This window comes from Chanodichthys erythropterus, chromosome 8, assembly GCF_024489055.1.
Source record: "Chanodichthys erythropterus isolate Z2021 chromosome 8, ASM2448905v1, whole genome shotgun sequence".
NCBI classification, from domain to species: Eukaryota; Metazoa; Chordata; class Actinopteri; order Cypriniformes; family Xenocyprididae; genus Chanodichthys; species Chanodichthys erythropterus.
In genome coordinates this window covers 25,221,426-25,234,487 of record NC_090228.1, presented here as the reverse complement: position 1 = coordinate 25,234,487, position 13,062 = coordinate 25,221,426, and the positions used below count along the sequence as shown (strand labels likewise).

The following is a 13,062-nucleotide window of genomic DNA, read 5'->3' as shown; positions in this document are numbered from 1 at the left end:
GTAATGCTGTTATCACACTCAAACACATAAGATCAAACTATTCAGGCACCATATCAAATTGCACAGGAAATGTACGGGAACATCAGAACCAGAATCAGCAAGTTGAGACATCGTCTTTTGAGTTCATTCGAGAAACATTTTGGGGTAAATCTGACAGACAGATGGGTTCTGTTCCAAAATACTAAACTACCTTGCTGTATACAACAGGCAGCTGCCTTCTGAGACGGCATTATCATTGAAATGACAAACGAATATATGCAGGGCCTAAAACCAACTTCTTGCCACACCTGCCAATGGCTGGTGTAAATTTATAGGCCATAAATATTTCTTTCCAGCCATGAAACATAGATTTATCCCTATTAAAGGTGCCGTAGAATGTCTTTTTAAAAGATGTAATATAAGTCTAAGGTGTCCCCTGAATGTGTCTGTGAAGTTTTAACACAAAAACAAATTTAATATACAAATAAACAAAGTTCAAACAGCTAATATAACCCTCAAAATGGATCTCACAAAGTGTTCGTCATGCAGCATGTCTAATCGCGTAAGTATGGTATTTATTTGGATGTTTACATTTGATTCTGAATGAATTTGAGGCTGTGCTCCATGGCTAACGGCTAATGCTACACTGTTGGAGAGATTTATAAAGAATGAAGTTGTGTTTATGAATTATACAGACTGCAAGTGTTTAAAAATGAAAAAAGCGACAGCTCTCGTCTCCTTGAATACAGTAATAAACGATGGTAACTTTAACCACATTTAACAGTACATTAGCAACATGCTAACGAAAAATTTAGAAAGACAATTTACAAATATCACTAAAAATATCATGATATCATGAATCATGTCAGTTATTATTGCTCCATCTGCCATTTTTCGCTATTGTCTTTGCTTGCTTACCTAGTCTGATGATTCAGCTGTGCACAGATCCAGACATTTATACTGGCTGCCCTTGTCTAATGCATTGAACATGAGCTGGTATATGCAAATATTTGGGCGTACATATTAATGATCCTAACTGTTACGTAACAGTTGGTGTTATGTTGAGATTCGCCTGTTCTTCGGAGGTCTTTTAAACAAATTAGATTTATATAAGAAGGAGGAAACAATGGTGTTTGAGACTCACTGTATGTCATTTCCATGTACTGAACTCTTGTTCTTCAACTATGCCGAGGTAAATTCAATTTTCAATTCGATGGCACCTTTAAAGTTATTCAGTTAAGAGCAGTGAGTGATTTTCTTTGTCTTTTGTTGTTACCATAACTATGTTTACGAGGATACTTGCCAAGATTGGCATTTTGATAATTTTGTTTGAATATGCTTGTTCAAGCTCAAGAAGACATGAAAGAGAGCTCAATTTGGTATTCGCACGCTGTCTATGACGCGGATTACTGGGATGTTTGCGCACAGAAATTTCCCACACAGTGCGTGAGAAACGAATTGAGTTCCCTTTCATGACAATGAAGCATTGGCCTGTCACCTGTCCCAAGCAACATTCACGTCCATGATCTACACAATATTTGCATTGTTATAATTCATAACATTGTTACCGGCAAACTGGCGATTGACACAGTTTCATATACTCGCCAACACAGATTTTTACTCAAATTTGTTAATTTTAGGCCCTGCATATATAGCATTTTGATATATTATTTGGTACTAAATTTGGAGAATGTTTATAATCATCATTTCTCTTGTTAGGTCAAGAATATTGAATGTCCTTTTTTCACAAGCTCATTACAATGCTGCCTTAAAAACTGGCCAAAACATAATGCATTGTAAGTAGGTTTTGGATCAGGGCCATACAGTCATCACATTGACTTGTTCAAATAAAGTAATCTTATTGGTCATCTAACGTGGTCTAATCTCGTTACCTTATTAGCTCACTGCAGTCTCAAAGCACAGAAAGCCTGAGTGTTGAATCAGATGTCAAGCTCAGTGACGGAACGAACCTCATGCACTCAAGAAATTTACTACAGTTCTTAGTGAACACATCAGTCAAGCTCTAAAAAGGATTAAAAAACATAATAAAAATGATCCATCCATATGACTTATGCACTGTATCTCAAGTCTTCTGATGTTATACGATAACTTTGTGTGATGAACGGACAGAAATATAAGTCCTTATTCACTGATAATGTTCCCCTCCGCTGTAGCTTACGTCTAGCCTTTGTGTATCACCCAAAAAATTGTCTTTTTCCATATTGAAAATTAACAGCTACAACAGAATCGAACATTATCATTAAATGCGACATACCAAATAATCATTGGTATGAATTTGGACTAATTGGAATATAGTGTACAAGTTGTGGATAAGAGCAGCTTGGATGTTTTCCTAAATATCTCCATTTTTGTTCCTCAGATGAAAGAAAGTCAAACAAAATTAGAACAACTTCTGAATTTACATTTTATAAGACACAATATAAGTACCTACTGGCTGCATGGTATGTGTTGTTACAGTATATAAGAACATACTTTTTCGGAATGAAAGAGAAAACACATTAAATAAGGTACAAAAAAAACAGCATAATTAAATTTGATTTATAGAATCTGGAGATATTTCCAACTGGCCACAAAGACATGTCTTTGAAAAACCCTGCTATCTTAAGAAGAATATTAAAACAATGAAGATAACACACTTGATCACTTTGGTCTAAAAAGCCTTAATGCTTCACAACTATTATAAAGCAAGGCATGAATCTTTCACATGATTTAATGTCTTATGAGATTGTGAATGAATGTCTCTAGAAGTGTTTCACAATAATAGAGTCAAACACATCAACAGAAATAACTGCATGAATGATTTACCGCAGACGTTGTTGCTATGAGACACAAGGACAGATCAAAAACACTGCAACTAGAATCATTAAAATGAAGCTTCTACTGGCCGTCCATCATGTGGTCCTGGTAAAGCAGCTTTTAGATCTTTCCTAGAGGTCTTATAACCTCACACACTGAGCTCAAACATCATGTCTGAACTTGAATGTTTCGCACTACTGCTGTCCTTAGTATCAGACTGTGTTACCATTGGATACGACCAGTTTGTCTAATCAAATCTGAATGAACTTTGCAAAATATCAATATTGCCAATAAAAATGGATTGAGTGTACTTTAAATGAGGAAGTGTTATGACCTCTAGTGAGTGTGATAGTCTGCTCCAATATAATGTTTAGAAAAACATTGTGAAATTGTCTGAAGAATAGTTTCACAGATTTCCCGTATCCTGTGAAGTGCCCTTTCATGATGCAATCAAAACATGTTCTAACCGAAGGCCTTTTCTCACCATATCTGAATGTTCTGTACAAAAACCTGCTGCAAAAACACAAAAAGGAGAACTTTTGAAGACTCTTCATGAACCTCTTTTCCATATAACAATAGTCAGTTGTGACCAGCAGAAAATAGTGGAATGGTAAAACACCATAAAACTATCATTAAAACATAGCTTGAATGCTATTATTCCAAGTGTTCTGAAAGGTTTTCGTTAGGAAATGGACTAGGGCTGGGTAAAAAAAAATGATTTCTCAATTTTAATCCATTTTAATTTTGATGAAACAATCAATTCTTAAATCCCAAGAATCTATCTTTTGGTCCATGCTGTTTTCAGCTGATGAATGAACAAAACTTTGTAGCATGGCTCCCAATACTCTTTTTGTTTTGTTACTTCTGATATGAAACTAAGTCTCAGCTTTCAAATTCTGTCAATTTTATTTAGACGTTCAAACAATAAATACCACGTTGGCGCTCTTTAATGTGGCATAACAGATCGCTGTAATGCTTTAGATGAAGCAAAGCACATGTGAATGGATCATTTTTCGGCTTTACTAGTTACAGCACAAACATGAATGAACATCAGAAGGTATGTTGAAAGATACAGTCCATTTGAAATTCATATTAAAGCTAAATATATGAACTATAGCATGGTGTAGCATCTGGAGCAATCAAACACACAATTGTAAAAGTCAATCTTCACAGCATGCAGACTCTGTAAGTTCCGATAGTGTTTCCCATTAATTACCTTGGCTGTGGCAGCCCGCCATAGTCTAATCTAATTTGTGCCACCACAGTTTCATAATGAACCAAAAATATTTTTTCCAAAAATGTCTCTAGAGTTATTTTGGGCCATTGCTTTGGCAAAGTATCTGTCAAATGAACTAAAATCGAAAGTGTGATATAGCTTTGTGCCCTTACCAAATCGCAAAAGACTATAATTTAATTAAAAAGTATGTAGTATGTTTGCGCTGCGTGTTTCAAAACGACATGCACGCTTTGCTCACACCATCTGCTCGTGATCCTGTGTTTTCCACGTCATGCGCTAATTCTTGTTAGCAATGTGTTAAATGATGCCTGAGAAAATTTGCTATGTACTATACTGATACTAAGTTTGCACAATTAATATAATTTCTAGCCGCGATTATGATTACGGACACCACAATTTCGTAATCATTCAATGGCACAATTACAACAAAAAAAAATTCACTTACATTATTCTGCATGCTTAAGAGGTGTGTTTAGAGCATGTTACGTTGTGAGAGGATGAATCATGACTACTTCAGAGTGTAAAAGGTCTAACCCAGCACAAAAGGAACTACCAGTGCTGTAAATGTGTGCTGACTGGTCGAACACACCTGCCACCCAGCACCTGCCACTTTTAAAAAACAGTTTACACAACCATATAATACACACTCCACGAAATAACTCAGTGTGATAGACATAGGCTAGTAAGAGTAGTGTGTGTAAACCTAACTACCCTGACTTCAAGAGACGCTCTAGCAACTGACGCTGGAGACTGCGCTCTTTAGCCTCCTTGTTAGAGCGCCCGACTCCCATGCCAGTGGACGCGGGTTCGAGTCCCGATTAGGGCGGGTGGTTCGAACAGGAGGGGTTACATCTACAAACATTGAAAACAGTGAAAGATGGACCTCTCAAACTCCAGTGCGACTTTTAAGGTACCAAGCGAAACATGAATATGTATTTCTGCTCAGCTAACGACATTGGGCATCAAACAAGCAAATACTTTTTCATATACTGCCTACTTTATCGTAAACTAATGATGTCGGAGATTGCGAGTACTGTGTGCTCAGACTCAGGCTGAGCCATTCTCAGCACCTTCAAAATAAAAGTCACAACAACAAGTGTAGTTTATGTCACTTCAGAGTTCCTACTGACGGTGCGAATGCATCCAGGAAAATGGCCCTAGTGGAACATTAGTTTTCGGGGAACCACCCTTGTGGCTAGTGCCTATAACTAAGTTCCTAGAATAGCATAGTGTGGAAGGCCCTATTATATTTACATGCATATGTTTACTTTTTTATTAATACTATTATTTAAAGAAGAAACCAAACCAATGTATAGTTGACATTTGAGGCTTAATGCTATAGAAAACCAATAAAAAAATGAAGGAAGAGTGTTTTCAGCTTGTTTTAATTTAAAAATATTGCACACAGTTGCTTCAAGCAATGGTATAAAGCTATTCAAAACATTCAGTGTAATTGTAATAATTGCAATTACAATTTCAATATAATTATGATTTTTGTCATAATCAGAATCAAATCGAATCACAAGATTGTGATTCAAAATTGAATCATGAAATTTGCGTCAATACCCAGCCCTAACATGGACCATGTATTTCTGCTCAGCCAGCACTGATTCTTGACAAGCATCATGACATTCAAACCTGCTATATTTTTGAAGAACTTAAATTTGTGTTGTTTATTCAACGCTAACATACGACTTCAGAAACTGTATGGCTAGGATAGTCTGTCATATGGATAGTCATAGTTTTATGAGACTTTTTTTTATGGGAAAACTAAATTATGGTGTGTAAACAATGACAGAATTTAGGAACATTTAGCAGGGCTTTCCCGACCACACCATCAAAGAATAAAGGAACTCACGTCCTGGCCAGGACTACAAGAACTCACTAGTACATCTCTACAACTGGTGCTTTTTGCTTTCTTCTAGTAAAGTACCTCACATAAAAGTGCTTTAGCAAATCCAGCCCTAAGCCAGAGTTTTAACATCCTGTTCCAGACCAGAATAAATCAAACCCACACAACATCAATAATTCAATTTCAATCCTTATTTGGCTTCGAAACTATGATACTGTAAAGCACAGTACGGTTATAAAAAATATTATTTTTGTTTCCATTCGACTTTGTGTTCAATGGAACAGAGAAAATCATACGGGTTTGAAATGACACAAAGGTGAGTAAATGGTGACACAATTTTCTTTTATGGGTGAACTATTCCTTTCGATGGTTACACTATATAATGTGTATAATACATTTTTACAATTACACTCAGATGCTTTTACATATTAACATTAAAGCTGCTGTCAGTCTGTGGGACAGAACAATACAAATCACTCTGGACAGAACACTGAACTGCTTTCAAGCAGAGAGATTATACAAGTCACTCGCATTTGTGCTTATTCAACCTGTAAACGTACTTCTTCGGTCTCTGTCATTTATCACATGGAAATGTGGGTCAACATAGAATCTGAATAAACAGACATTGCAAATGTTTTACTACAACTAATGAAAACAGGAACATCTTTGCAGGAAGCAAAATCTTAAAAAGACAAAAAAAAATACAATTCATTTTTCGGTGTGCATGAGGGACACACAGGGATCAGTTTGGGAAGGATTTGTAAGCCCTGAGAGAGACCAAAAATTGAGTAGAAGAAAGCAAATCAAAGCTCAAGACTTACACCAAGTTTATAAGCGTTTCTGGATCAGTGATGCAACAACTAGCAAGAAGACAACAATACAAAACCCTCTCACACAATATGTATTAAAAACTCACAAGCTAAGATAGATATTTACATAAGGATGGAAGATGTTTGCCCAGCGGGAAACACAAGATACTTACAAAGGCTTCACACAATTATGATGTTCTCAGCTAATAAATGCTGGAGGGTTTGCTTCCTCCCATCATCTGCATTTCAAGCCTCCTTCAAATGAAAGTTTAGGTGAAATATAAAGAGGATGGGTCAGTACTGGCCCAGATGACAAAAAAACGTCCAATACAATGTTCAGTTATAATAATTCAACATATTTCTAGTTAGACTAGATGCTCACAAATACAATATTGAGCCTAAATGAGCTTTAATTCTGACAAAACACCTGCATTCACTCAACATTCGCGTGGGTCTATGACGTAATAGGTAATTTTTTTGTCCAAAGGCCTTAATAATAATAATGAGAAACAAAGATATGACATTTAAAGTATGCAAGGTTGTACAACTAGATCTCTTTTATCGAACCCAAAAGGTTTTAATTATATTTTGCTACATATAAATGTATTTTAAAGATTTTGAAGTGTCAAAAGGTTATTCGGTTTAACCGTCCAAAGGCCAATACAGCCATTTAATTTGTGATTAAAACACCTTAAAATGTAATTAATGTATTTTTTTTTTACTCTTCATAACATCATATATCAGCATAGTGCAAAATGGTATTAAAATTATGTGTAGAAGACCTTGCTTTGTTATGAGAAAGAATGTCCAGAAAAATGAATTTCATTGATGTCATTTGGAGTATCAAATGTAAAGGGACCATTTTGGATCCAGTCATGTGGTCAATATCATGACAGGATGTGACATCATTTAGACACCCGCAAAGGACCACATAATCATGAAGCAAAGTAACTAACTTTCTTTTAACTATTTGAAAAATTAACGTTTTTACTTGCTCATGCGCATGTCCTGAAACATCAGGTCATTCGAGACAACCGTTATAAAACATGGAAAATGTAATATTTTAAAAACTTATACTAAATATAAAATGTTTGACTGTCCTTTTGCTAGCTAACTAGATAGATATTGAAAATATCGTCATTCGGTATTTACCAAAAGTGTCATTCGGTAAAACTGAAATTTTGGTTAAACCGAATGACTTTTTTGGTGACAAATGTTGTCCATCTTGTAAAAAAATGACCAAAAAAAAAAAAAACAGTGTTAATTGATTATAAAACTACAAAAAATTCATTGTTAACACTTAATAAAACTTCAAAATATCTCCATAATGTTTTTCACACTTTTAAAAACCTTATTCATCAATGACCCGCATATAAATACGGTGGTTAGGTTTGCAATATATTCTGGATTTTCAATTAGACCACCGCACACACATTTAAAATTCACTTCATATAGACTTTAACAGTAAAAATCTGTTAAATGAAAAAATATAAATTGTACTGTTGGGGTTATGAAAGCCAAAGAATGAAAATGCCTTGAGAAAGCAACATGTTTAGTTTTTTTTTTTTTTGAAAGGTTAACATTTAGAGATCTAAGACACTTGGTCTGAATATGAATATAATTATTGCATTATAGAGACATCACCATGCCTTATATTACTGTATAACCTTTGATATAACTACACAATAACATAAACAATCATACTTATAGCCAGTGTAGGTGTATTTTCATGTTTTCTCTCGTATTTAATGCATTTTTTACTCTTAAGCATAAAATAAGTAAGTATTATTAACTATGATAGCCTCTATTAATTAGGAGAACCTCATAAGGAGTGTTATAAGGCCTACAGAGGCTTGTGTGTGGTGTCTTGTGTGATGCTGACTAGTGTTTTCTCCTCCCTTCCCCCTCTTTTAGAATGGCCATGAATGAGCCCTCCCCCCAGCCAGAAACTCTGCAGACTTTTGCTCCATGTTAGGAAGAAACCAACACCCCTTCAGCACAAAATGGAAGCTTCCACTATCAAACTGGGGTACACCAAAAAGCCTCACAACAAACATTTCACACAGTTGCAACATTTGACATTTAAAACACGGTGAAACGCAAGCGTGCGCCGCTATCCGTGGTGCTGAACTCAACGTCAACCGAACGGACCCGAAATTGTGTCGTTCAGCGAGAGTCGTTCTGACAGACGATTTCAGAGAAGCTTGTGACTTTAACAAACGGCTCAAACCGAGGCCAAGCAGATGAATTGTCAGTAAACATGTATAGAATTGCTATCGGAACGCTATAGTATAGATGACCTTGCTTTTGAGTAGCGATTATAAAAAAGTGAAAGTGAACTGCAGAGATCGAATCAAATGCTACCACGTCGTCATGTGACCAAGAAATATAACCCATCGGAAAGACTGTCGATAAAGTATCGAATAAGTACGTTGAGGTTCAGTACACACTAAACAACGATGTTTTAATGCCACATGACAGAGGAAGTGAGGAACTTTCCTTCACAAACTCTCTGGAAACATGTCGACCTACTAAAATGGACGCGTTGTAGCCTACAATTCGCTAAACAACCAAGACGGTTTTCGAGTACTAAAGCAGTTTAATGTAATTTCACTAAACCCAGCTAGTTTGTCGTATTTTTACAGTGTTTTGAAAGAGGGTATGTGTTTCTAAAATGTACGCCATATATAAATGAATTACTTGTTTTTCACTTAGGGCAGTTATTTTGCTTTGCCTTTAATTGTTGTGGTTTCTTAAGCTCACGTTTAACCAACAAGATTCCAGTCCAAAAACAAGCAAAATGTTTTCAAAACTTCACAAAAGCCCCTTGTGTTATTTGGCAAAGTCACGTAAAGGACAAAGCATTGAGAACGTCCGTAAGAACTAACGTTAGTGATGCCGACAAAGTTTCTCGCCCAATGTAAATTCCCCATTCTTCAACGCTTCAAATAAAATGAATTACCTGTGGGTCCTGCTTCATCTGTGCAACTAGTTTCTAAACGAAGTAAAACAACAAAAAGACGTTTCGTTTAAAGTGTTTCAAGTTAGGATGTGAGGGAGGAACAAAGCGGCGAGCAGTGAGTCCGTTTGAACCTCATAAATATTCAAGTCTCGTCCCGATCGCTACACAAAACCGCCGCATTATTAGTGCAAATCACAAAAAAACACGCCGCACGCGTGAAAGTGCATCAAAGAACGTTTTAACAATCTGCGCTCAAAGTGATTATGGCGTCATAAAGGCGAAAGAATGTTAGCGTTCTATCACTCTGAAAGGCTACGAATTCCACGCAAATTCTAACGTTCGAACACGGCGGATGTCCGTCTTCCAGCGTGTATTCACGTAAGAATCCCAGAAAAGCTTCAACAAAATGCCATTTTTATTTACCTGATGACATTGGACTTCTACTTTGAGTGCTTCTTGAAGGCCTTGTAGCTCCATATTCCGACTTCAGAAGCACTTTTCCTCCACTTTCGACGCGATCCGCGTTATTTGTGGCGTAATACAAATATTTTAAAAGCAACAATAACAATCGCAAGAACTACTCGGGCTGCACAGCAAGTTCTCGCTTCTTTACTGGCCGTAAAGACTCATCACCCACTTTACGCCAGTATAAACAAAAGTGCTCAGAAAGCGAGCTAAAGATTCCAGCAGTGGCATAAATTCACTCCGAAATCCCCACGGCAAACGTCTGTTCGACCTATTCGAAACGTACGGCTTTATTTCGAAGTCTTTGAGTTGAAAATGTGGAACTATATTTTGTCCGAGTGCGCGGCATGATTTCACTTTGCCTGGGGAAAAAGTTGCGCTTCGGTTGTCAATGCTAATTCGGAAAGTTCCCGGATGGAGCAGTGAAAGAAGAACTCTCCCTTCCTCTGTCACGTGCACGCGCTCCCTCAGTTATGGAGTCATGCGCGCTCCCACAGTTCTCTACAAAAACCCAGCAGAACTAGTGTGAAAAGTTCATTATTGGAGTGTGGCGTTTTAATAAACATCTTCTGGTGAACATTTGTTTCAAAATGTGTTTTTGTACAGATAAACCGAAGATCTGTAAATCAAATATGTTCTTTTATTTAATGAAAACAACGACAATTAATGTATCGAATTGATCGGTATAGCCTCTTTGTTAGCTAAACACTATTTTCATCTTGAAAAAGCAAAACAAAAAAGTTTTCCTAGACTTTTAGGCAAGGTATTGCTAATGAATATGTCATAAACGCGTAAATAACCGTAGCCAATGAAATACAATACATTGTAAATGAAATACTGTGGCTGAATTAAAATGATCTGTTTTGACTAGGGCGAGACCAAAGAGAGTGTGCATTATGATTAAGTGTGAGCTGTATATGAATGATGTTGGGGGGGGTGTATAGACAGCCCCCCTCCCAGACCCTCACAGACCTCTGTATAACCCCCACATAGCGTAAATTAACACAAATCCCTCCAGCTATTAAAATGCAAATATGGGCCTCTGTACTGCCTTTATTAGTAGTCTTCTGAGAGTTACATAGTGCTTCTGAGAGTCAGCATTACCTCACGTATCTCTGTAATGTATCATAAAATATTTCTGTTGCTGACATGAAATCTGGCATCTGTCAGTGAAGACAAATGTATTGTGTTCACTTCTACAAATAGTTTGGTTCAGCTGCTCGTATCCCATAAATTAAGCAAAACTCTGAGCATGTATTAATATTAGAATTACTCCCTTTCAGCAAAAGTTATAAAATGAGCATATGTTTTGCATTTAACAGTACTCTTTCCTCCAGCTGATCTTTTTTTTTTCCTAGTTGAAGGGTTTTACTCCACCCTGTCCTCGTACCAACCCCCATCCACCCTCCCAGCCGTGCGCCCTCCGCCCCCTTCAGTCCTCTAAACACAAGTCACAGCGTCATTGGAGCATTACACCGCGTTCACGCTCTGCTCTGCCCTGATGTCCTATCAGGAGTTGCGGCTGTGGCATATGCATCCAGACAGACACGAGCCGAAGGGATGAGAGCCAATCGGATTTCAGGACAGGATGAATGTGATGTGGAAGTTAATGTGATGCAGAAAGGGCAGTCCAGTGCATTTACTTACAACTGACTGGAAACACTCTTGTTCTTGACATGTGTGCTTATGAAGGAAGTCAAAAAGCATTATGAACAAAGTATATTTTAAGATGCTGAAGTTTTCTATCATTTAATCATTGTTTTGATTTAATTTCAAATGGTAGAGTGACAAATATCCCACACAGTACAAATATTCCACATATAGGATAAACATTGGGGTCCAAGCACCAATGGCCCATGTGGATGATTAGCGATTCAATTAAAATGTATCTTAAAATGTGATTTTTATAGCAAAGACCAACTTTAGACCAAAGTTAGGGTTTGATGAAACGGGTTACAGCAACTCATGTGTCAAAAGGGCAAACGACTTTCAAAGGAAATCACTCGCTCTTACTGTCAGATTAAAAGAGACATAAAAAATACCCATGTATAAAATGTTTATTGCCATAAGGCGTGCCGTGTGATCATAATGTATGGTGTATGTGTGGACTCATAATCAACATTTAAATTTAGATGAATCACGCCATAGGATGTCACAGGACAATTTCAAATGAATTTAAAAATAACATTTGCAGCTCAAACCCTAAGGTCCTTTTCGTTTTTATTATTTATTTCTATAATATGCGTTGCCTTCTAACCTTATATGGTTAGTTCACCCAAAAATGAAAATAATGTCATTTATTACTCACCCTCATGCTGTTCCAAACCTGTAAGACCTTCATTAATCTCCGAAACTCAAATTGAGATATTTTTGTTTAAATCCGATGGCTCCGTGAGGCCTGCATAGTCAGCAATGACATTTCAAGAACATATTTAAAAAAGTTCATGTGAGTACAGTGATTCAATATTAATATCATAAAGCGACAAGAATATTTTTGGTGTGCCAAAAAAAAAAAATTGACTTATAAAGTGATGGCCCATTTCAAAACACTGCTTCAGGAAGCTTCGGAGCATTATGAATCAGTGTGTCAAATCAGCGGTTCGGAGCGCCAAAGTCACGTGATTTCAGCAGTTTGGCGGTTTGACACGCGTTCCGAATCATGATTCGACACACTGATTCATAACACTCAGAATCTTCCTGAAGCAGTGTTTTAAAATCGGCCATCACTACATAAGTCGTTATTTTGTTTTTTTGGTGCACCAAAAATATTCTCGTCGCTTTATAATATTAACATTGAACCACTGTACTCACATGAACTGATTTAAATATGTTTTTAGTACATTAATGGATCTTGAGAGAGGAAATGTCATTGCTCCCTATGGAGGCCTCACCGAGCCATTGGATTTCAACAAAAATATCTTAATTTGTGTTCCGAAGATTA

General features: G+C 36.7%; 1 protein-coding gene across 5 annotated transcripts in view; it reads right to left on the bottom strand.

Annotated features, from left to right (window-relative positions):
* Positions 1-10,545, bottom strand: part of phf21b (PHD finger protein 21B) — a 65,936-nt gene extending 55,391 nt beyond the window's left edge. The window contains exon 1 of one of the 5 annotated variants that reach the window (XM_067392414.1): positions 10,080-10,545. In XM_067392414.1, coding sequence (XP_067248515.1) covers positions 10,080-10,133 — 54 coding nt within the window. In that variant the 5' untranslated portion in view covers positions 10,134-10,545. Of the gene's footprint in view, positions 1-2,805; positions 2,928-6,867; positions 6,920-9,656; positions 10,053-10,079 lie in introns of those variants that run through there. The other 4 variants (XM_067392409.1, XM_067392411.1, XM_067392413.1 and 1 more) reach the window with 4 other exon arrangements.
* Positions 10,546-13,062: the final 2,517 nt, after the last annotated feature.